This window comes from Pan paniscus, chromosome 12 (genome assembly GCF_029289425.2).
Source record: "Pan paniscus chromosome 12, NHGRI_mPanPan1-v2.0_pri, whole genome shotgun sequence".
Lineage (NCBI taxonomy): Eukaryota > Metazoa > Chordata > Mammalia > Primates > Hominidae > Pan > Pan paniscus.
In genome coordinates, this window is record NC_073261.2 from 99,396,407 (window position 1) to 99,421,150 (window position 24,744).

At 50.7% G+C, this 24,744-nt stretch overlaps 2 protein-coding genes across 11 annotated transcripts in view; one reads left to right on the forward strand and one right to left on the reverse strand.

Moving 5' to 3' along the window:
• CGREF1 (cell growth regulator with EF-hand domain 1) lies at positions 1–19,417 on the forward strand. 6 transcript variants are annotated; one of them, XM_003827081.6, is made up of 6 exons: positions 1–355; positions 14,756–14,846; positions 16,540–16,605; positions 16,701–16,771; positions 16,908–17,032; positions 17,241–18,555. In XM_003827081.6, exons 2-6 carry the CDS (start codon positions 14,767–14,769, stop codon positions 17,853–17,855), a joined length of 957 nt encoding a protein of 318 aa, XP_003827129.1. In that variant the 5' UTR covers positions 1–355; positions 14,756–14,766; the 3' UTR covers positions 17,856–18,555. The 6 variants fall into 6 exon arrangements, with proteins under 6 accessions (XP_003827129.1, XP_034808710.1, XP_008950689.1 ...); XM_034952819.3 differs by lacking the exon at positions 17,241–18,555 and adding an exon at positions 19,280–19,417 and having other exon boundaries at positions 2–284; XM_008952441.4 differs by having other exon boundaries at positions 2–284.
• KHK (ketohexokinase) overlaps positions 19,318–24,744 on the reverse strand; it is a 13,082-nt gene continuing 7,655 nt past the window's right edge. For 2 of the 5 annotated variants that reach the window (XM_008952450.5, XM_008952449.4), the window contains 2 exons: positions 22,312–22,384; positions 20,195–21,610 (listed from right to left, as the gene is read on the reverse strand). In XM_008952450.5, the coding sequence (XP_008950698.1) occupies positions 21,050–21,610; positions 22,312–22,384 (634 nt within the window). In that variant the 3' untranslated portion in view covers positions 20,195–21,049. Of the gene's footprint in view, positions 19,456–19,542; positions 19,701–19,836; positions 19,926–20,194; positions 21,611–22,311; positions 22,385–24,510; positions 24,646–24,744 lie in introns of those variants that run through there. The other 3 variants (XM_003827079.5, XM_055108136.2, XM_008952448.4) reach the window with 3 other exon arrangements.

Here is a 24,744-nt window from a genome sequence, read left to right on the forward strand (position 1 = left end):
CACACACGCGCACACTCACACGGGCGCGCGCAGCCCCTCCGGCCGCGGGCGCAGCGGGGGCGCTGGTGGAGCTGCGAAGGGCCAGGTCCGGCGGGCGGGGCGGCGGCTGGCACTGGCTCCGGACTCTGCCCGTCCAGGGCGGCGGCTCCAGCCGGGAGGGCGACGTGGAGCGGCCACGTGGAGCGGCCCGGGGGAGGCTGGCGGCGGGAGGCGAGGCGCGGGCGGCGCAGCAGCCAGGAGCGCCCACGGAGCTGGACCCCCAGAGCCTCGCGGCGCCGCAGCAGGTGGGTGACACCCCGCCCCGGCCGGCCGGAGACCCGAGCCCATCACCGTCAGCCAGCCAGGGCCGCGCGGGGTAGGTGGCCTCCAGCCTCTGGTCCAGATCCCGAGAGCGCAGTCCCTCTGCATCCCCTGCGGCTCAGACGCGGCGGGAGCAGTGGCCCTTGCCCCTGTGTACCCTGAGGGCAGGTGGAGGAAGGGACTGGAGAGCGAGCCTGAGGCTCCTTGGTGTGAATTTGGGGCTTCGCAGTTCCCCAGGCGCTTCCCCCAGCCCCGCATTCCGTGTTCCAGCAGTCCTGGGGGAGGGGCAGCTGGCGGGAGCTTTCCCCCTCATCCGACGGGGAAGAAATGGAGCGCTGGGGAGGGCCCGAGGCTGTCGTCCGCTTGGAAGTGGCCGAGGGACCAGCTCCCGGGTGTGGGCTCCTCTAGCCCTGTAGCCGCTGTCTCCTTTCTTGGGGGATGGGTGCTGGGAGGCACAAGGGCACCAGAGGGATAAATTAAGAATTAAGGGAGAGGATTCCACTCAAAATTTTAGCTTCCCAACAGTTCGACTCTACAGGAGATGGAACTGCCGGCCTGTGAGGTGCTAGGTTCCTGTCCTGGAATGATTCAAGCAGAGGCCATTTGACAGGGTTGCTGAGGAAGAAATTTTTGCATTGGATGGCAAGTTACCCAGGATAACCCTGCAAGGCCCCTGCCACAGCCCAGAGGCTCTGAAATACCCAAGCAGCACCTGCTTGGTGCCAGGCACCTACCCTAAGTTTTCTCATTGCAGCCTCCCCAAACCTTTAGGAGACAGATACTGTTATCCTCATTTTTAAAATGCAGATCCCGACCAGGAGCAGTGGCTCACGCCTGTAATCCCAGCACTTTGGGAGGCCGAGATGGGCAGAACACGAGGTCAGGAGATCGATACCATCCTGGTTAACACGGTGAAACCCCGTCTCTGCTAAAAATACAAAAAAATTTAGCCAGGCGTGGTAGCAGGCGCCTGTAGTCCCAGCTACTCGGGAGGCTGAGGCAGGAGAATGCAGAATGGCGTGAACCCGGGAGTAGAGCTTGCAGTGAGCCGAGATCGTGCCACTGCACTCCAGCCTGGGCGACAGAGCGAGACTCCGCCTCAAAAAAAAAAAAAAAAAAATTCAGATCCCAGGGCTCAGAGAGGTTAAGACACCTGCCTAGGTCCCACAGTGAGTAGTATCAGAGGCAGGATTTGATCAGAAGTCTAACCTGTAGAGTGTGCTCTCCTCCCATGCACTGGTGCAAAGGCTTGAAGAACACTGGGGCCGGAGGGTCATTGTGAATGTGTGAGTGCACGTGTGTGACATAACTTTATTAAATTACATGGCAACTGTTAACAGTTATGGTGGCTTTCATGTGTTTATTAGGGTAATTATGTTCATGCACATTATAGTTATAGAAAATGGTTAGGGACATTTTTATTGGACAGGCAGTGGTTCAATAGCTATTTTATTTCTCTCACTTACAAAAGCTTTTGTTAATGTTTAGAAATGTCTAAGTGTCAACACATCGCACTAACCTCATTACACATTACATGAGGTGCCTTAGCCTTTCCTTAAACCACTGAGGTGGGTTACTTGCACTAAAATGTCACAGTTGGAAGCATTACTTAGAATATTGGCCAGGTGCAGTGGCTCATGCCTGTAATCCCAGCACTTTGGGATGCCAAGGTGGGTAGATCACTTGAGGTCAGGGGTTCGAGAACAGCCTGTCCAACGTGGTGAAACCCCGTCTCTACTAAAAATACAAAAATTAGCCAGGTGTAGTGGTGCACACCTGTAATCCCAGCTACTTGGGAGGCTGAGGCAGGAGAATCGCTTGAGCCTGGGAAGTGGAGACTATGGTGAGTAGATTTTGCGCCACTGCACTCCAGCCTGGGTGACAGAGCGAGACTCCATTTCAAAAAAAAAAAAGAGAGAGAGAGAGAATAGGCCTGGCCTGGTGGCTCATCCCTGTAATCCCAGCACTTTGGGAGGCCAAGGTGGGTGGATCACCTGAGGTCAGGAGTTCAAGACCAGCCTGGCCAAGATGCCGAAACCCCATCTCTACTAAAAATACAAAATTAGCAGGTCATGGTGGCACATGCCTGTAATCCCAGCTACTTGGGAGGCTGAGGCAGGAGAATTGCTTGAACTCGGGAGGTGGAGGTTGTGGTGAGCTGAGATCGCGCCATTGCACTCCAGCCTGGGCAGCAGAGTGAGACTCCATCTCAAAATAAAAAAATTATACTGAAAGTCCACTTCATTTACTTTTTTTCTCTCTCTCTTTTTTTGAGATAGTCTTGCTCTGTGACCCCAGCTGGAGTGCAATGGCACAATCTTGGCTCATTGCAACCTCTGCCTCCTGGGTTCAAGCAATTCTCGTGTCTCAGCCTCCGAAGTAGCTGGGATTACAGGCACGTGCCACTGTGCCTGGCTAATTTTTGTATTTTTAGTAGAGATGGGGTTTCACCACGTTGGCCAGGCTGGTCTCAAACTCCTGACCTCAGGTGATCCTTCCACCTTGGCCTCCTAAAGTGCTGGGATTACAGGTGTAAGCCACCATGCCCGGCCTTTTTTTTTTTTTTTTTTGATGGCATCTTGCTGTCATCCAGGCTGGAGTGCAGTGGTGTAATTATAGCTCACTGCAGCCTTCAACTCCTGGGCTGAAGTGATCCTCCTGCATCAGCCTCCCAAGTAGCTGGGACCATAGATTTGAGCCACCATGCTGTCTAATTAAAAACAATTTTTGTTTGTTTGTTTTTTTTAGAGATGGGGGGGGGGGTCTCATTTTGCTTCCCAGGCTGGTCTCGAACTCCTGGCTTCAAGCAATCCTTTTGCCTTGGCCTGCGAAGTACTGGGATTACAGGCGTGAGCCATTGTACTCAGCCCAATCACTTGCATTTTTGAGGTGGGCTATAACCGAATGCTAAGGTTGTCAGGAGGGCCCAGGACATTCCAGACTGAGGATGGAACAGGTTGGGCAAAAGCACTGAAAAGTGAAAGTGGAAAGTATTTTAGGAGACTCCAATAACTCCTTTGTTTGAAGCAGTGTGCTATCATAATGCAGCACTGGAAGATGAGTCAACAGTAACTTGATATCTGATTGTAGAAGGCCTTGAATGCCCAGGTGAAGATTCTGGACTGTAATCGAAATAGGGAGCCACTGAAGGTTCTAGAGCAGTGGAATTCTAGCAAAGGAAGATTTATCTGATGTGGGTATGGAGGGTTCTTTAAGTGGAGAAAATACCAGAGACAGGGATAACACTAAAAGGCTTGTATATTAGTTTGTGCCAGAAGTAATTCATTATTCATTTAATGTTCACTGTAACCCTGTGAGGTAAATATTATCTCCAGTATGTGGATAAGGTAACTGAAGTTTAGTGAGAAAAATTAATTTACCCAAGGTCACAGGGACACTCAGTGGTGGAGCTTGGGTTTAAAAGTAGGTCTGGCTGTTTCCAAAGCTCTGTTTTCTGTCCATTAAACATACTGAAGAGTTAAATATATGAGGGGTACATAGGACCAAGAAGAGGAGAGTGATAGTCATTCACGGGGTAGGACTCAGGACCAGGTGCATAATTTGCAGGGCTCGGTGCAAAAATGATTGAGAGTTTCAAGATAGTGACAACAGAGCATTAGCCTAAGCACAGGGCCCCTCTGAGAGCGGGGAACTTGTGACTTCACAGGACGCACACCCATGAAGCCAGCCCTTACATGGTTGGTTTTCCAATTACTATGGCAGTGTAACAAACCACCTCAAAATGTAATGGCTTAAAAGGATAATGGGCCCAGCATGGTAGCTCATGCCTATAATCCCAGCACTTTGGAAAGCCGAGGCAGGAGGATTGCTTGAGCCTGGGTGTTTCCAATCAGCCTGGGCAACATGTGAGACCCTGTCACACACACACACACAAAAAGATAATGTTGATGTTGACTTTGCACATGAGTGCAGGCTGTGGAGACAAGCACATTTCTACTGCATTCAGTGTTGGCTGGGGCAGCTCAGAGGCTGGGGGTTAGAATTATCTGGAGCTTGGCTCTCTCCCCTGTCTGGTTGTTGGGCTGGGAAGATTTGAGCTGGAGGCTTCTCAGGCATCTGTTTCTAGGTGGGTTCTCCACACTCTCTCTTCCGTAGGGTGGTTTCGGGGAGACCGGGCTCCTTCCATGGTGGCTCAAGGTTCCAGAGGTGCACATCTGTGTGTCAAGTGAAGGGGAGAACCAGAACCAGGCATAAGCTAGGTCACTTTTATTACTTGGACTTGGAAGTCATGTAAGCACCATTTCAGCAACTCATTAGAAGCCAGTCACTAAGTCCAGATCATATACAAGGGGAGGCGAGTTAGACTCCAAGTTTTGTGGGAAGGAATGTCAAAGAATGTGTAGACAGGTTTTTAAAGCTACCACAGTGGCCTAATGAGTGAGAGGATGAGTGGATCTGAGGGGTGCTTCCCCTTTATGCCTGAACGGCTCCCCCCAGAGTCATCCTTTGGAGTTCACAGACATCCTCCTTTAAAAGGCATCTGAGGGCCGGGTGTGGTGGCTTACACCTATAATCCCAGCACTTTGGGAGGCTGAGGCAGGCGGATCACGAGGTCAAGAGATCGAGACCATCCTGGCAAACATGGTGAAACCCCGTCTCTACTGAAAATACAAAAATTAGCTGGGTGTGGTGGCATGCACCTGTAGTCCCAGCTACTTGGGAGGCTGAGGCAGGAGAACTGGTTGAACCTGGGAGACGGAGGTTGCAGTGAGCCGAGATCACGCCACTGCACTCCAGCCTGGTGACAGAGTGAGACTCTTTCTCAAAAAAAAAAAAAAAAAAAAAAAAAAAAAGGCACCTGCTAGTGTGTAAGAACACGTGAAGTCTGGATGATGAGTTTTGACAGCTCTGAGGGATTTAAATGACTCCAGTGCCTCCTGTCGGCCTGGGTCCTAGCAGTAAACAGATAGGGTGGAGAAAGCAATTTGAGAGGAGCCAGGTGGGAAGGGGGTGTGTGAAGCCACTGTGGGGCCGTGCAGATGAACTCTTGGCAGGAAAAAGGCCTTATTGTAGATCAGGCACTGCACTTTACACATCTTGTCTCATTAATTAAACCCTCACCACAGCCCTGCCAGAGGTGCTCTTGTCAGCCCTGCATTACAGATGGAGAACCTGAAGCACAGAAAAGCCGCACAGCTAGTGTGCTGCGGAGCCCAGATTTGAACACAGGCAGCCTGAGGTCAGGGCCCATACCCCCCAACTTTGGGCCGTACCACCTATTCCATAGCAATTCTGTGTTTTTCTTGCGTTAACATTTGTATCTTTTCCTACTTACATATTTGCAAGCTTTAGGGGGAAAAAGAAAAAGTAATTCGACCTTAAGAGATCAGCTTAGTGATAAGAGAGTGCCTTACATATGGCAGGTGTTCAATAAATATTAAAGAAATGAATATTTATCCTTATTGTACAAACTTATATCTAACTTGCCTTCCCTACGGATGCTTGCCCTCTGGTCTTTGTCATGTGGCAGCTGTTGGTGCTTTCCATGGTATTCTCTGTGGCACCCAGGCCAGGGAGCCAGAACTTCTGGCATTCTCCTGGCCAACTGGCTCTCTCAGCCATTAGGCACCCCTCCTTCCACCTTAGAGACTGGAACCCTCAGCTGACCTCAGCCCCCTTCTTCAAACCAGCAGCACTCTAGATACAAAGAACTGGGAGAGGCAGCCCTCTCTCTGCCCATTCACCCAGACCCTCCTTCAGCTGCTGCTTCCTGACCTCTCAGGCACCCTGTAGGCAGGGCCTTCTCTCTAACCTTCCTGGAAACAAGGCACTCATCTCTGCAGCTCCTGGACCTCCATTCAGTACCCATAGGTTTCTAGGGAGATTTCTGTCTTCTACTTCCTGCTGAGGCCCAGGTGGTGGAACCCCACCCTGCTGGGGACCCGGGAAGCCTCCACACACTAGCGGCAATTCCTTCAGTTCTCTGTCACTTGTCTCCTCGAACGTAATTTGTGGTATATTTCATGACACAGAAGTTTAAACTTTTGATATACTCAAATCTGCTCATTTTTTCCTTTTAAACTTTCTGAGTTGATTTATTATATTTAATGGTTCTATCGCATAATATGGTTTGTTCAGCCATTGCCTAAATGTTAGACATTCAGGTTGCTTACATTTGTTTGACTAATATTAATAGCACAGCTATACATATCTTTGTAATTTCTTTTCCATTTATATTCTTTTATGTAATCCCCAAGACGATATTGTTGGGTCAGAGTTTTAGGAAATTAATACACATTTCCAGACTGCTCTCTAAAAACATTTCAGGTTTATAGTTCCAGAAGCAGTAAAGGTTAATACTCACTGATTCAGTTTCCTTAGTGATTGTAAGACTATCAAAGCTTATTTCTTTTTGCATCAGTTTTGCTATTAAGTTTTTCTAGGAAATTGGCCATATCCTCTAAGTTTTCAAATCTCTGCTGTTTCTTTAGTTATGTCCCTATTTTCCTTCTTAATATTGTTTGTGCCTTTTCTATTTGTTCTTTTAGTCTTTGGTTTGTTTTTATTTTTTTCTGAAATGGGGTCTCACTCTGTCACCCAGGCTGGAGTACAGCAGCACAATCACAGCTCACTGCAGTCTCAACCTCCTGGGCTCAAGTCATCCTTCACCTCAGCTTCCCAAGTAGCTAGGACTACAGGCGTGCGCCACCACGCCCAGCTAATTTTTTAAAATTAATTTTTTGTAGAGATGGGGGTCTCACTATGTTGCCCAAGCTGGCCTCCAACTTCTGGGCTCAAGCAATCCTTCTGCCTCAGCCTCCCAAAGTGCTGGTGAGAGGTGACAGTGTGTGCCCTCGCTCGTTCTCGGCGCCTCCTCGGCCTTGGCGCCCACTCTGGCCACGCTTGAGGAGCCCTTCAGCCCACCGCTGCACTGTGGGAGCCCCTTTCTGTACTGGCCAAGGCCGGAGCCGGCTCCTTCAGCTTGCAGGGAGGTGTGTAGGGAGAGGCGCGAGCGCGAACCCGGGCTGCGCGCGGCGCTTGCCGGCCAGCGCGAGTTCCGGGTGGGCGTGGGCTCGGGGGCCCAGCACTCCGAGCTGCCGGCCGGCCCCGCCGGCCCCGGGCAGTGAGGGGCTTAGCACCTGGGCCAGCAGCTGCTGTGCTCTACTTCTCGCCGGGCCTCAGCTGCCTCCCCGCGGGGCAGGGCTCGAGACCTGCAGCCCGCCATGCCTGAGCCTCCCCACTGCCGTGGGCTCCTGCACGGCCCGAGCCTCCAACGAGCGCCGCCCCCTGCTCCACGGCGCCCAGTCCCATCGACCACCCAAGGACTGAGGAGTGCGGGCGCAGGGTGCGGGACTGACAGGCAGCTCCACCTGCGGCCCCGGTGCAGGATCCACTGGGTGAAGCCAGCTGAGCTCTTGAGTCTGGTGGGGGCTTGGAGAACCTTTATGTCTAGCTAAGGGATTGTAAATACGCCAGTTGGCACTCTGTATCTAGCTCAAGGTTTGTAAACACACCAATCAGCACCCTGTGTCTAGCTCAGGGTTTGGGAATGCACCAATTGACACTCTGTATCTAGCTAACCTAGTGGGGACGTGGAGAACCTTTGTGTCTAGCTCAGGGATTGTAAACGCACCAATCAGCACCCTGTCAAAACAGACCACTCCGCTCTCTGTAAAATGGACCAATCAGCAGGATGTGGGCGGGGGCCGGATAAGAGAATAAAAGCAGGCTGCCGGAGCCAGTAGTGGCAACCTGTTCAGGTCGTTTTCCACACTGTGGAAGCTTTGTTCTTTCGCTCTTTGCAATAAATCTTGCTGCTGCTCACTCTTTGGGTTCACACTGCCTTTATGAGCTGTAACACTCACCACGAAGGTCTACAGCTTCACTCCTGAAGCCAGCGAGATCACAAACCCACTGGGAGAAACGAACAACTCCAGACGCACTGCCTTAAGAGCTGTAACACTCACTGCGAAGGTCCGCAGCTGCATTCCTGAGCCAGTGAGACCACAAACCCACCAGAAGGAAGAAATTCCGAACACATCCGAACATCAGAAGGAACAAACTCCAGACATGCCGCCTTTAGGAACTGTAACACTCAACCGCGAGGGTCCGCGGCTTCATTCTTGAAGTGAGTGAGACCAAGAACCCACCAATTCCGGACACACTGGGATTACAGGTGTGAACCACAACACCTGGCTCTCTTTGTTCCTAATTGAAATTGCCAAAGGTTTGTCTGTTTTACTAGGCTTTTAATTTGTTTCTTTGTATATATATATTTTTTACTTTACTAGTCTTTTTAAAGAAACCACCCTTGTTTGGCTCTGTTGCTTCTCTTTATTGTGTTTTTAATTTCTGCTATTATTTCATTTATTTTAATTTCTTTAAGTGTAGTCTCTTTTATTAGTGCTGTTTTTGTTATTTTTGGGTTTGTGTGTGTGTGTGTGTATTTTTTTGGAGATAGTCTGACTGTCACCGAGGCTGGAGTGTAGTGGTATAATTGCAGCTTACTACTGCCTCAATGTCCCACGTTCAAATGTTCTTCCCACCTCAGCCTCCCTAGTAGCTGGATCTACAGATGTATGTCACCACACCCAGCTAATTTTTTTTTAAAATTATTTTCTGTAGAGACAGGGTGTTGCCCAGGCTGGTCTCAAACTCCTGGGCTCAAACAGAGACTATGTTGCCCAGGCTGGTCTCAAACTCCTGGGCTCAAGTGATCCTCCCACCTCGGCCTCCCAAAGTGCTGGAATTACAGGCATTAGCCACACACCCAGCCTTTACTTTTTATTTCTTCTTTTTCGTCTTTTCCTGCCTTTATTTCTTCTTTTTCTGCCTTTCTTTTAGTTCAGTTTTTAAAATTCAATTAATTTTTTTCTACTGGTTTGAGGCTATACATTCCAGTTCTAATTTTTTCATGTTTATCCTTAAAATTTTAACATGCTTTTTTTTTTTTTTTTTTGAGACGGAGTCTTCCTCTTGTTGCCCAGGCTGGAGTGCAATGGTGTGATCTCGGCTCACCACAACCTCCGCCTCCCAGGTTCAAGCAATTATCCTGCCTCAGCCACCCAAGTAGCTGGGATTACAGGCATGCACCACCTTGCCCAGCTAATTTTGTATTTTTAGTAGAGACAGGGTTTCTCCATGTTGGTCAGGCAGGTCTTGAACTCCCAACCTCAGGTGATCCGCCCACCTCGGCCTCCCAGAGTGCTGGGATTATAGGCGTGAGCCACCGCGCCCAGCCTTAACATGCATATTTAACAAAGTTCATCAATATGTCTACTCTCTTCCCAAACAGCCATCTTTGCTTTACATGTCATTGTCCAATATTGTAGTTCAGACCAGCTTTTTTGCCTCATATATTAACATAATTATCATTGTTTAACAGTCTATGTCTGTTTAGATTTATCCACATACTTTGTGATTTCTTTGCTCCACATGTTTTCTTGCATTTCAAACCCTTTTTTTTTTTTTTAAGACAGGGTCTTGCTCTGTTGCCCAGGCTAGATTACAGTGGTGTGATCAGAGCTCACTGCCTCCTTCACCTCCTGGGCTCAAGCGATCCTACCACCTCAGCTTCCTGAGTAGCTGGGACTACAGGCACACCCCACCATCCCCAGCTAATTTTTTCCTATTTTTTGTAGAAATGGAGTCTCACTATATTGCCCAGGCTGGTCTTGAACTCCTGGGCTCAGGAGATCCTTCCACCTCAGCCTCCCAAATTGCTGGGATTACAGGCACGAACTCATATCCAGCTGAATTTCCTTTAATGAAGGAATGTTAGTGGCAAATTCTCTAAGTTATTTGCCTAAAATTGTTTTTACAAGGTAGGAGGATTGCTTGCACCCAAGACCAGCCTGGGCAACAAAGTTGAGACCCTGTCTCTACCAAAAAAAAAAGCTGGGCATGGTGGCACATTCATGTCGTCCCAGCTACTTGTGAGGCAGGAGTGGGAGAATTGCTATGATCATGCCAGGAGTTCCAGCCTGGGCAACAGAGTGAGACCCTGTCTCTAAATAAATAAATAAATAAATTTGCTTCACCTCATTCTGCAAGATAATTTTGCTGAGAATAGAATTCTAGAATATCAATTTTCTCCCCTCTCTGAACACATTAAAATACTATATTACTGTATTTGGGCATCATTGTTGATGTCAAGAAATCAGCTATCAGTCTAATTACTTTTCCTATGAGATGATTTGTCTTTTCTTTCTGACTGCTTTTACAATTTTTTTTTCTTGAGTGTTCTATTTTAGAAAAATAGGTCTAGGTGAGAATTTCTGTTTATTTAATCTGCATTGAATTGTTGGGCTTCCTGGATTGGCATATTCCAGTGTTTTGCAACCTACTGGAAAAATGTCAGCTATTATTTCTTCAAATACTGCTTTTTTCCAGTTGTATCTCTTATCTTCTCCATCCACCTTGCCACTTAACCTCTGTTTTATATTTTCTATGTCTTTGACTCAATGAACTGCACTCTGGATAATTTATTCAGATCTATTTTCCAGTTCATTAACTCTCATATCAGTTGTGTCTAATCAATTTAACTCACCCGTTGCATTTTTATTTTTATTTTTTATTTATTTTTTTAAGACAGTCTCACTCTGTCGCTCAGGCTGGAGCGCAGTGGGGTGATCTTGGCTCACTGCAATCTCCGCCTCCTGGGTTCAAGCGATTCTCCTGCCTCAGCCTCCCGAGTAGCTGGGATTACAGGCGTGTGCCACCAAGCCCAGCTAACTTGTGTATTTTTAGTAGAGACAGGGTTTCACCATGTTGGCCAGGCTGGTCACCCATTGCATTTTTAAAATCAATCTTTTATTTCTAAAAGTTATGTTTGTTTCCTCTTCAAATCTACTTGGTCATTTTTATGCTCTTATTTCTTTCTTTCTCTCTTTTTTTTTTTTTTTTTTTTTTGGAGACAGAGTCTCGCTCTGTGGCCCAGGCTGGAGTGCAGTGGCATGATCTCAGCTCACTGCAACCTCTGCCTCCCAGGTTCAAGTGATTCTTCTGCCTCAGCCTCCCGAGTAGCTGGGATTACAGGTGCCCACCACCACGCCTGGCTAATTTTTTGTATTTTTAGTAGAGACGGGGTTTCACCATGTTGGCCAGGATGGTCTCAATCACCTGACCTCGTGATCCACCAGCCTCAGCCTCCTAAAGTGCGGGGACTACAGGCATGAGCCACCACACCCGGCCTCTTTTTTTTTTTTTTTTTTTTTTTAAACATACTGTTGCTGGCCGGAAAACTCTTATTTCTTCCTCATAGTTTCAAGCTTCCCTTTAATTTCTTAAAACATGTGAACTGGCCAGGTGCGGTGACTCATGCCTGTAATCCCAGCACTTTGGGAGGCCAAGGTGGGCAGATCATGAGGTCAGGAGTTTGAGACCAGCCTGATCAACATGGTGAAACCCCATCTCTACTAAAAATACAAAAATTAACAGGGCGTGGTGGCACACGCCTGTAATCCCAGCTACTTAGGAGGGTGAGGCAGGGGAATTGCTTGAACTCGGGAGGCAGAGATTGCAGTGAGCTGAGATTGCACCACGGCACTCCAGCCTGGGCAACAGAGCGAGACCCTCTCTCAAACAAAACAAAACAAAACAAAAAAAAACATGTGAACTGTATCTGCTGTATATTCTGTGTGTAACAATTCCAACACAGCTTTTCCAAGTCTACTTTTCCCTGCTATTGTTTTGCTGGCCCTTACTCAGTGTCTTATTTCTTTGTATGTTTATAACGTTTTGGCTATGAGTTCATATTCCTGGAAACTTTACCTATGGAAATTCTTTGAGGCCTGGATTAGAGTTGCTCTAGAGATGTATGTTTTCCTCTGCCAGTCATCTGGGGGTGCCATCAACCAGGTTGCACTTCAAAATACATTACCTACTTTAGATGTTCTGACCATACGGGTAGCATTAATAATTCAGGCTTCAAACCCACATTAGAGGGCAGGCGCAGTGGTTCATGCCTGTAATCCCAGCAGTTTGGGAGGCTGAGGCGGGAGGATCACCTGAGATCAGGAGTTCGAGACCAGCTTGGCCAACACAGCAAAACCATGTCTCTAGTAAAAATACAAAAAATTAGCTGGGCATGGTGGCACATGCCTGTAGTCCCAGATACTCAGGAGGCTGAGGCAGGAGAATCGCTTGAGCCCGGGAGGTGGAGGTTGCAGTGAGCTGATATCATGCCACAGCAACTCCAGCCTGGGCGACAGAGTGACAGAGACTCCATCCCAAAAAAAACAAAAACAAAAAACCCACATTAGATCAGGCTTGTTATAGAGTCTCAGGGAGAGTTTTTTTTTTTTTTTCTCCCTTCTACACAGCACCAAAATCAAGAAAGGCAAAATTCTTTGCTGCCCTTCTTCATGACAAATTTACTTTTTGTTCATGTTCAGAGTGTAGCTGTTTGGAATCCCAGCTTTACGTGGGGAATCTCCTGTTAGTCTCTTCATATCAGGTGGGCCCAGGTATCATCTCTGGTCTCCTTTACAGCACAAGCACACTGACAGGCAGCTCAAGTTCACCTGGGTTTGGTTTGGCAGATACTCCTAAGGCAAAAGCTGATGTCAAGCTCACTTTCCCCCAGATTACTGTTTTCACTGCACATTTGTACTGTTGAGGATTTCTTGCCAACCCAGTGCTTTTGAAAAGATACTTTCTATTTTTATCCAGCTTTGTGGTTACTTTCATTGGGACATTTACTATTACACTCCCAGAAGTGGAAGTCTGAATGTTTTTCTAGTCCATCCTTTTTCTGGGCTGTGACCCTTATGAGGGTTTCATGTTGATACAGAGATCTCAGTTCCAATGGCCTACCTTGAACGGGCCCAGGACCTTGTCTTCTCTTCCAGGTGCAACGACTAAAACCCTAGGATTTATGTTGCCAGTTGATGTTGGTGAATACCTTTAGGGCAGCTGTGGCTTCGGCATCTTTTTTTTGGCTACTGGGGCTTATAGACACCAACAAATTATGTATACTCAATTTATCTGTTGGGCCAGTTGTATGCATAGAAAAATGAAGACAGGCCAAGTGCGGTGCCTCACGCCTGTAATCCCAGCACTTTGGGAGGCCCAGACGGGCAGATCACCTGAGGTCAGGTGTTCAAGACCAGCCTGACCAACATGGTGAAACCCCGTCTCTACTAAAAATACAAAAATTAGCCAGGTGTGGCGGCAGTTGCCTGTAATCCCAGCTACTCGGGAGGCTGAGGCAGGAGAATCACTTGAACCAGGGAGGCGGAGGTTGCAGTGAGCTGAGATCATGCCACTGCACTCCAGCTTGGGTGACAGAGCAGGACTCCTTCTCAAAAAAAAAAGAAAAGAAAAAAAAATGACAGGTTCTGTGACTCTAAGTAGCTTCATCTTCTTGTGGACTTCCATGTTTAGCTGGTTTTCCCTTAAGGTAGCTTTAAAAGGCAGAATTTTGTTTATCTTCCCATTAGCCAGGTGCTTACCTGCTCTACCCCTCATCTCTTAGGAAATGGAAGTCCACCCTGGCAGTGGTTCTGAACCTTATTAGGGTCATGGGTTGCTTGGAGGATCTGCTGAAAGCTATGAACCTTCCTCTAGGAAAACCCAGTGCCAGCCAGATGGGGATGTTCCTGATCTCTGCTAGACCATCAAGCATCTGACGATTTTTCTTTCTAGAGATGGGCTTGGGGTCTCATGCCTTGGCTTTGGTGGGCTTCTGCTTCCTCAGGAACTCAAACTACCTGTACATACCCTGGGACTCACCAGAAAGCTTTAGGCTCTGTTTGATTGGTCCATTCTATCCTTGACTGTTTTCATATACTCAAGTGGTTGATTTTGCCAATGGGCCTAAGCCATGTCAGTCTTAGGGGAAGTTTTTGTTTTTTCCTTTATAGTGGGTCTAATTTTCCTAACTGCATTTAGCAAATAGCAATTCCTGGGGCCACTGTTGGTCTGACCCTGATTTATTGTGTTTGCAGTTTGTACTTGAGTTTAGACCTATTTCAAGAAGTCTGCGCCTCTTTTGATTTGTTCTTCAGTGGGTTTTTAATAAACACAAACAGTCCATTTCTCTTTTTGCCTGTGTTTAAGTCTTGGTCTTTTTGTGACTCCCTGCGTTTCTTACCTGGCCTTTTTCTTAAACTTTCTGCGCTCCTTTCCATCTGTAAGATGAATGGGCTGAAGGAGGTCAGACATGCTTGCGCTGTACTTTTCTGGGCACCTTGGCACCTAGTGGGGAGCAAGGGAGTGGGGCGTGGGGTGGGGATGCGCCCCCAGCTCTGCTTCCGCCACAGCAGGCCTGCCTTTATGTGCTTTATATACAAGAGCTGGAGTGACATTTATTTTGAGCATAGTTCCATGGGATCCCTGCTGTCTGTCTGTGAGTTCTCCCTGAGCAGGAGTCCTGTATTTGGGGCTGCAGGTAGAAACAGGCAGAAAATGCACTTGTGTCTAACCCAGCCCATCTGTGACACGGTGGCAGACGCCTCTTTCCCCCGACCCCTGATTCTCTTCCTTGTTCCAGTTCCAGGAAGGATGTTACCTTTGATGATGACAGTGTTAATCCTGCTGCTGCTCCCCACGGGTCAGGCTGCCCCAAAGGATGGAGTCACAAGGTAACAGGGTTATGAGGGCAGGGCCAAGGGCTGGGAGGAGGGAAAGTCTCTAGAGAATCCAAGGGTGTGGTGGGCCCTCTGGGAGGCAGGAGACTGGAGTGTAGGTTCCCCGATCTCTGTATCTCCCTGCCATCAGCCTCCCATCTTGTGCCTGTCAGAGTGCCACAAAGTGGGCATTCAGTACATGCTTGCTGGACCCATTTGGAATCAGGGAACTCAGCTCCAGTGCATCATGAAGAACAGGGAAGAAGCTGTGGCGCCAGAGAAGTGGGGGCTGCAATTGTTTGTTTGTTTGTTCTTGAGACAGTCTTACTCTGTCGCCCAGGCTGGAGTACAGTGGCATGATCTCAGCTCACTGCGAGCTCCGCCTCCCGGGTTCAAGCAATTCTTCTGCCTCAGCCTCCCGAGTAGCTGGGACTACAGGCGCCCGCCACCATGCTGGGCTAATTTTTGTATTTTTAGTAGAGGTGGGGTTTCACCATGTTGGCCAGGCTGGTCTCGAACTCTTGACCTTGTGATCCGCCCACATCGGCCTCTCAAAGTGCTGGGATTACAGGCATGACCCACCGTGCCTGGCCTGCAGTTTTGTTATCAAGACCTTGAGGTGGGCCGGGTGTGGTGGCTCACACCTGTAATCCCAGCACTTTGGGAGGCCGAGGTGGACAGATCACCTGAGGTCAGGAGTTCGAGACCAGCCTGGCCAACATGGTGAAACCCCATCTCTACAGAAATAAAAAACAATTAGCCGGGCATAGTGGTGCATGCCTGTAATCCCAGCTACTCAGGAGGCTGAGGCAAGAGAATCGCTTGAACCCTGGAGGTGGAAGTTGCAGTGAGCCGAGATCAAGCCACTGCACTCAGCCTGGGTGACAGAGCGAGACTCCATCTCAGAAAAAAAAAAAAAGACCTTATGGTGGGAACACCAAAGAAGTAGAGATCATTAGCATGTCATTTCTATGTTATCTGAATGCCTTTCTGAAGGTTTTATTTATAAATACTGTGCAATGGGTATGCTGGGTAGAAGGGGAAACAGCCACAGGAACAGCCACAGGGGCTGGTAGCTGTGACAAAAGTCGCTGCAACTCCTGCCAGCTCTCTGGCATCACAGGTCTGGATTGACTTGGGCAAACAGTTAACCCAGTCCAGAAGTGGGAGCACATTTGGAGCTTGAAAGACTGACAACGAGATCCTGAGCAGCTTGAAACCCCAGAACCAACAGATACACCCTGTCCTGGAAAAAGTATAGGTCAATTTTATGTCATGGAGCAAACTGGGTCTATATAAAACTGGGCAGTGCCACTGGGCTCAGCCAGAGACCTGTCCCTTGGCTCCCAGCATGGAAGGAGAGGGGTCTGTGACCCATGTTGTCCTGCCACTCACTGGGCTGTTTTCTTGGATCTCTAACTTGTGTCTACTAGGTGTGGCCTCATCTGGCCTCTACCTAACCAGTTGTTTTATTTGGGTTTTCATTTAAAGTCTAAGGTAGCCAGCTGCAAAAACAGAGTCTGAGGGAGTTAAGGATTTGGTTCCAAGGAGACCAGAAGAGCCTCTTCCCTACAAGGTTTTTGGAATTTTGGGGGCAACTCCCTTTGGGTCTGGGGAGAAAACTGCCAGGAGATTGGAGGCAGAAGGTTGGCAGGCTGGGCCCTGAGGGAGGCTCTCTGCAAGGCTGGTCCTCCCCTTCCTCCTCCAGGCCAGACTCTGAAGTGCAGCATCAGCTCCTGCCCAACCCCTTCCAGCCAGGCCAGGAGCAGCTCGGGTGAGTAGGGTGGGCCGGGGGTGCTTTCAGGGAGAAGACCAGGCCCAGGGCTGCAGACTCACCTCTCCCGGGCTGATTCTCCACTTTTCTGACAGACTTCTGCAGAGCTACCTAAAGGGACTAGGAAGGACAGAAGTGCAGCTGGAGCATCTGAGCCGGGAGCAGGGTGAGGGGCTGGGCTGATGGGGCCAGGGACGGGAGGCTCTGGGCAGCCAGATCTGGGACTGACCTCGGCTGCCCCATTGACTCCTGCCTTCTCCACCTCCCCCGGCACCTCTTCTAATCCAGTTTCTCTTCTCTAGTTCTCCTCTACCTCTTTGCCCTCCATGACTATGACCAGAGTGGACAGCTGGATGGCCTGGAGCTGCTGTCCATGTTGACAGCTGCTCTGGCCCCTGGAGTTGCCAACTCTCCTACCACCAACCCGGTAAGCTCTGCTGGATGGAGATCCCCGCATAAAGGAGACCCAGCACTTTGGGGCTTTGGTCTTTCTCATCATAACTCTTTTGGTGAGTCCTCTGTAAAAGGAGGGCTCAGAGCTTGCACGGCAGGGATGCAAGGGTGTGTTAGGGAGGGTCAGAACTCCTGGGAACATCTCTGTCCCTGGAGACCCCACAGTGACTCTGCTTCCACAGGTGATCTTGATAGTGGACAAAGTGCTCGAGACCCAGGACCTGAATGGGGATGGGCTCATGACCCCTGCTGAGCTCATCAACTTCCCGGGAGTAGCCCCCAGGCACTTGGAGCCCGGAGAGCCCCTTGCTCCATCTCCTCAGGAGCCACAAGCTGTTGGAAGGCAGTCCCTATTAGCTAAAAGCCCATTAAGACAAGAAACACAGGAAGCCCCGGGTCCCAGAGAAGAAGCAAAGGGCCAGGTAGAGGCCAGAAGGGAGTCTTTGGATCCTGTCCAGGAGCCTGGGGGCCAGGCAGAGGCTGATGGAGATGTTCCAGGGCCCAGAGGGGAAGCTGAGGGCCAGGCAGAGGCTAAAGGAGATGCCCCTGGGCCCAGAGGGGAAGCTGGGGTCCAGGCAGAGGCTGAAGGAGATGCCCCCGGGCCCAGAGGGGAAGCTGGGGGCCAGGCAGAGGCTGAAGGAGATGCCCCCGGGCCCAGAGGGGAAGCTGGGGGCCAGGCAGAGGCCAGGGAGAATGGAGAGGAGGCCAAGGAACTTCCAGGGGAAACACTGGAGTCTAAGAACACCCAAAATGAGTTTGAGGTGCACATGGTTCAAGTGGAGAATGATGAGATCTAGATCTTGAAGATACAGGTACCCCACGAAGTCTCAGTGCCAGAACATAAGCCCTGAAGTGGGCAGGGGCAATGTACGCTGGGACAAGGACCACCTCTGTGCCCCCTGTCTGGTCCCAGTAGGTATCAGGTCTTTCTGTGCAGCTCAGGGAGACCCTAAGTTAAGGGGCAGATTACCAATAAAGAACTGAATGAATTCATCCCCCCGGGCCACCTCTCTACCCGTCCAGCCTGCCCAGACCCTCTCAGAGGAACGGGGTTGGGGACCAAAAGGACAGGGATGCTGCCTTCCCAGTGTTTCTGGGCCTCACGGTGCTCCGGCAGCAGAGCGCATGGTGCTAGCCATGGCCAGCTGCAGAGGACCCAGTGAGGAAAGCTCAGTCTATCCCTGGGCCCCAAACCCTCACCGGTTCCCCCTCACCTGGTGTTCAGACACCCCATGCTCTCCTGCAGCTCAGGGCAGGTGACCCCCATCCCCAGTAATATTAATCATCACTAGAACTTTTTGAGAGCCTTGTACACATCAGGCATCATGCTGGGCATTTTATATATGATTTTATCCTCACAATAATTCTGTAGCCAAGCAGAACTGGTTCCATTTGACAGATGAAGAAATTGAGGCAGATTGCGTTAAGTGCTGTACCCTAAGGTGATATGCAGCTAATTAAATGGCAGATTTGAATCCAGGTCTGTCTGACTCTAAAGCCCTTTACATTATATGTTCTTTACATTATAAGGCCTTACCCACCCTATATTGGAGTTGGCCCCAATTCCAATATGTGTTCCAGATCAGACCTCCCTGAGGACAGCAACACTCTGTATCCTGGGTCACATTTGTGGCTGAGGCACGCCCTTAATTCCAAGGTGGGCTCCAAGGGTGAGACTTTCAGGCTCTGGGGCAGTCAGCGGGAGGAGGTATTTCTGGACAACGAAGACCCCATCAAATCACAGGCTGGTGGGCAGGGCAGAGGAGGCGCACCCCTGCCCCCCACTCGCCTGTCAGTTCAGCTCAGCGGTGTGGACTCCCAGCTTCTGAGCTGTGGGAATAGAGTCTGCACAACGCAGGGCCCCGCAGAGCTCTCACGGCTTCTTTGGCAGGTTCACTGGGTGTGGGGCACTGAGTGTCCTCCCCGGCCAGGGCAGAGCTGGTGGCAAGCCCAGGGCACTTCTCGCTGCTCTAGCCCAGGCAGCCCCTCCTCTGGGCCTGGGCGGAGAGGTTAATTTGGGGAATGGCCACAGGGAGGATCAAAGAGTCAGAGCCTCAGGAATGCCCAGCCAGAGCAGTTCAGACATTGAGGACAGAAGCTGCCAGGAGAAGCTGGCTCTGAGGAAGATTTATTTGCTCTGAGGCTCTGCAGGGAGAGGCGTGTGGGGAACACAGGACACAGGCAGAGTCCTCCCCACAGCTTGCATCTGTCCCCTGAACAGGGCAACCTGGACGCCAGGCTGGATGGAGGGGAGAAGGCGATGCAGCCGCAATGGTAGTCTCCATGGTGTGTGGGGAGCCGGCACCTGCTCTCACACGATGCCATCAAAGCCCTGCAGGCCACACTTCTTGCCGGCCACCTGGCACCCGAATCTCAGTGCTTCCTGCATGCTCCTCCCTGGAGGAGGGGCAAGTAGCTAGGTCAGCCAGGTGTTTGGGGCAGGGACAGGTCCCAGTCCTTTTCCCCTCCTGCTGCCATACTCACCCTGGGAGAGGCTGAAGATGACAGAGGCATTGAAGGTGTCTCCAGCTCCCAGTGTATCCACCACGCGGGGTGGCGGGAAAGCATCCGAGTGGAGCAATTTGCCATCAGGGCCCAGGGCGTCGGCACCCTCCTCAGCCCAGGCACAGACAAGCACAGCCCTGCAAGACGGCTCCATTCAGCTGGGTGTTAGCCCACCCCGTCCCCCCCAGCCATCCCCCCAGCCCCAGGGCGGACTCCTGGAGTCCAGGCTCATCCTGTACCTTCTAGAGCCCCTTCCTGGCTTCCCCGGCTCACCCTTTCCTCACACGACCATACAAGCCCCTCAAGGCTTCCTCTGCTGACTGGAACCCCAAGTGCTTGGCCACATCTTTGCTGACAAACACCTGTGGGCAGTGGAAGAGAAGCTGGTGGTTACTTCTAACTCGTCATTCACCAACAGCAGCCTAGCGTTGCCCCCATTACAACACGACTCCCCCAACATGTCCACATAGATCCCCAACGTAGCATCTCACTGTCCCACGGGAACGTGGTTTTCTTTTTTATTTTTTGTAAAGACGGTCTCCCTGAGGCTGGTCTTGAACTCCTGGCCCCATATGATCTTCCTGCCTCAGCCTCCCAAATTTCTGGGATTACAGGTGTGAGTCACTGCACCTGGCCAGAAGCATATTTTTATTGATGCTTATATATAATAGAATACAGCCTTGTAAATTGTAAAACAAAAGGCCTGGTCCGTTTGTTCTCTGATCAATGGATTGAAAACCCACAGAAAGCCTTGAGCGCCACCTTGGGGTGGAATCTACCACCGCCATGCTGGCTCCCTGGAGCAGTTTTGCTGGTTTTGCCCACAACTATGTCCTCTAGGTATGGTTTCTTCATCTGGAAAACAAAGAGGCTCCCTCAACACTACCTACACTTTAGAATCTCCAGAGAAAGTTTTGGTAAAAACAAAAAAAACACCGAAGCCTTGGCTCTACCCCTGCCAATCAAAAACAAGATGGTGGGGCTCAGGCACTGCAATCCTCCTGCCTCAGCCTCCTGAGTAGCTGGGACTATGGGTGCACACCACCATGCCAGGAATTTTTTTTTTTTTTTTTTGTATAGAGACAGGGTCTTGCAATCTTGAATGACTGGCTGAAGTGATCCTCCTGCATTGGCCTCCCAAGGTGCTGGGATTACAGGTATGAGTCACTGCTCTTGGCCTAATTTATTTTCATAGAGACAGGGGTCTTGCTATGTTGTCCAGGCTGGTCTTGGACTCCTGGCATCAAGCAATCCTCCTACCTCAGCTTCCCAAAGCTCTGGGATTACAAGTGTGAGCCACTACACTTGGCCTGCATTCATCTTTTTAAATATGCAGCCAAGGTTGAGGACAAGTCACAAGGTTGAGGACCTTGGCTGGATGGTCTCCAACCAACTTCTGCTATGATGCTGGGATTACTTCCCAAATTCCATTTACATCCAGCCTTTTCAAAAAGAGACTCATGCAAGTCTCCTTCCCACCCTTCCCTCACCCCAGCAGCCCCCACAACCTGCCAGACACCCCTGAGTTGGAAGAAACCTCAGAGAACAGTTGTGTGCCCTCATTCTGCAGAGGAAAAGACTGGGGAGCCCCAGAGAGGAGATGCTTCCACACAGGCTTGCCCTGTGGCTGTTTAAGCCCTACCCAAGCCCTCTGGGCATTCTTACACCTATGCATCCACCTGGGGTGGAGACATTCTACTCCTTGCTCACTGCTGAGGCCTGCACTGGAGCCCAAGGCTAGGGGTCTACTTCTTTGCTTTAACCCCCATCCCCCATCTTCAAACACCACCAAACCAGGAACCACTATTCCAATTGTGGTAGGCAGGATAAAAGGATTCTGGCTCCCTTTAAGAACCAAATTAGCTGGAAGTGGCAAAGAGAGGCTGAATGGGGCACCCACCACGTCTCCGTAGCCAAACAGCTGGAAGAGCTCCTCTCGTGGCTTCTCCACCTCCACGGACACCCGGATCTTCTGCTCTGGAGGCTGCCTGGTGTTGTGTGCGTCTATCCGCTGCAGCATCTTCACCTGCTCCGATGCGTTCCGGCCCTGGTACAGGACAGGGCAGCTCAGGACCGCTGGGCACTGCCTGGCCAACCTGCCTCATTCTTCCTGCCCCGCTGAAACTCTGGGTGAGGAGGGAGAGGGCCTCGGGGAGGCTGGGCTAGAACCCCATCCTAAATTACAAAATTCAGAGCTGTCGTGGACTTTGAAGACCTTATCAACCAGCTACTCCATTCCACAGATGAGAAGACTAAAGAATAAAAGATACTGTGAAAGACCTACCATAGGTTAAATGATGGAGCTAGAACTCAGGACTTCTCAGGATTTCCTTCCACCCAGACTCCAAAACCTCTCTTGGAGTAAAGGCTCTAGTTCCCTTTATTTGGGAGCTGAGTCAGGCCCTGTCCTTCCTGCTTCCCCAGGGGTAATGGGTCAGGCCCTAAGCAGTCAGACATCCGCCAGAGGCAGAGTTGGAGGCAATGGGGCAGCCCGTAGCACAGAAAGCACAGGACTTTGCCTGGAGCCAGCTGTGCTTACGTTCTGCTGTGTGACCTTGAGTAAGTCATCTAATCTTTCTGGGCCTTAGTTTCCTCACCTGAAGACATAAGGAAGGATGGAGAGAGAATGAGGGGGTTGGGTTCATTTATCTCTAAGGTACTTCATGATTCAAAGAAACCAAGGAGGCAGAACATGTGGAGGAGGCTGGCAGGTTGAGCCCCTCGAAACACAGGTAAGGCAGGGCTTACCTCAATGTGGATCCACTTGAACTGGGTCAGATCAACCTTCTCAAAGTCCGTAGCAGACACATCTGGCAGGCTCCTAGGTCACAGGATGGAAAAGACAGAGAAGAAGGAGCATGATGGGGTCAGGTAGAGCCAGGATCTCTAACTGGCAGCTGTGGACCCTGTGCCTGCACTGCTGGCAGCATGATAGGAAGCTGGATCCACAGCACAGGATTCTCAGGCTCAGCTCCAGGGTTGTCCCTGTTACAGTCTGCTGGGGTGCCCTTTCCTGAGTTAGAGGTTGTGATTAAATTATCTCGGTAAACTGAACAGCAACACATGTCAACTGGCAAGGTCTGTGCGCCTTGGAGACTGCATCTCCCAGAATGCACTGAGAGCGCCAAGCCTACACTTCCCAGAATCCCTTGCAGCAGCACGCGGCTCCCACAGGCAGAGCCCTGGGAAAGTATAAAGCCCGCGACCCCCTGCCTGGGCTGTCTGGTCCCCCTCACTTCTGGCGCCCCAGCATTGGGGTTTACCTATGGCACCCCTGTCCTGCGTTTAATAGCTCCCCGTTGCAACCCTGAGGTCAAGGTAGCACTTGAGGAAGAGTTTGTGTTTGGCTGGTTTAGGAAAGGGGACTCCCGATAGAGGTCTGCCTTGACCCTCCTGAGCCAGAGACCTCAACTCAGCCAACGTCCCCGCTCCACGTTCTGTAGCCGAGTCCTTCCACTTAACTATAGCTGTGTGATCTGCCCGGGCCTTTGGGAGGCAACTTCCACATTGATAAATGGGGCTGAAACCCCCAGCCCCCTTGCAGCCTGCTGCAGTTGCAGGTAATGTGTGTGAATGTGCCTGGACTGAGGCCAGTGGGCAAGAAACATTTCTCCTCAGAGCTCCTCTCCTGTAAATAGCTATGTTGTGTCCTTGATCAGGGTTACTACGGATTGTTGCTTAACAAGCATTTGACTAGGATTGCCCAATGCGAAGGTCACCTGTAGCACATATGCCTGCCTACTCACACTCACTGCACATATGAAGCCCAGGGATGGCTGCCCCTCCTCCAGGTCTGGCAGTCAGGCTGGGCCGTAGGAACAGCCTGAACCTGAGGGCTGCTGGGCTTGGGCCCTCTCAGCCATAACAGTACCTGGCACGTACTAGGTTCTTAGTACACTAAACCTCTAAAATCCTGCAGGAGGGAGTCTGCAAGGGATAAGAAGTGTCTAGGCCCATGGGGCCTCTCTTGAGTGGCCTGGGACCCTGAAGGGAGGGATAGCCCCTTCCCCCAGGTCAGCACCATGTTAGATGACCCTGATCTGCTGACCCCGTGTTTCCTTTCCCCTCCTTCAGCAATGGCTGTGAATGGTGTGTGGCATGTGTGGCCTGGCTTCATCATGCTAGAAACTTTGGGGGGCTGATCTCTTTTACACACCCAAACCCCAGCTCCTTGGTGCCATGCTGCAGGCTGGCAACTCTGGGGCTGACTTTGGAAATCCCAGTGGGCACCCCCCCACAGCCCTTCTTAAGAAGGGTTGAATCCCATCTCCCACCCTTCTGTCCTGAGAACAGTTTCCCCGCACCCACAGCCAAGCTGCTGATTAACGATTTAATAATTATGGAGGAATCACTTAATAAATTACAGTTTATGTAGGCCTGCCTGCCCTTCTTTGGTGTTGACCAAGGCCAAGTCACCAGGCACAGCAAAGCCCATCCCTTCCCACCTCACTTTTCCCCTAATTGAAAGCAATTAGGAAATCACTGGACATTTTGGCAGGGGAGCAACTTCTGGTACACAGAAGCCACAGAGGGGGGCAGTTGGGATGCCCATGGTGGCGAGTGAGGGAACTGATTGAGCCAACTGATTGGTGGGTTGTAGCAGGGCGAGGCCCGGGGGCCTTACGTGTCATGGAGCACAATGGTACGGTTGCCATTGGAGTCGTTGATGATGCAGCAGGAGCTGGGGGTGTCCCCCTTGCTCTGCCAGGCCACCTGAGACACGTCCACGCCCCGCCGCCTGAAGTCGGCCACCAGGAAGCTTAGGGTGGAGGCCGGGCCAGGAAAAGGGCAAGGAGACACAGATTAGAGCCTGGAAGTGGTCTGGACCTCCAAAAGGAGTGGGGAGAGGGTGCTGGAGCACACGAGCCTCTAAGAGAAGAAGAGTCCTGTTCTGGGAGTTTTGGTGGCGGCGGCAGCAGCTGGCAAGGCACAGACAGTTGTACAAACCTGTCATAGTATAGGATGGTGCGGCTACCACTGGCCTCGTTGATGATGACCGTGGCGATGGGGACGGAGCCTGTGGTCTGAAAGACTGTGTAGCGTAGGTCCACAGAATAGCGGCGGAGGTCATCCAGGACAAAACTGCCAGGGCGGAGTAACCCGAAGGGGGTGCAGTTCGACAAGGGTTTTGGGGACTGGAGGGTAGCTGGCAGGGCCACTAGGGACCCGAAAGGCAGGGGT

Bases quoted from the DNA above. Each gene is read 5' to 3' on its own strand.
- CGREF1 (XM_003827081.6), top strand. From the start codon at position 14,767: ATGTTACCTTTGATGATGACAGTGTTAATCCTGCTGCTGCTCCCCACG. The intron at 16,606-16,700 runs GTGAGTAGGGTG...CTTTTCTGACAG, and splicing joins CCAGGCCAGGAGCAGCTCGG to ACTTCTGCAGAGCTACCTAA. The intron at 17,033-17,240 runs GTAAGCTCTGCT...CTGCTTCCACAG, and splicing joins ACTCTCCTACCACCAACCCG to GTGATCTTGATAGTGGACAA.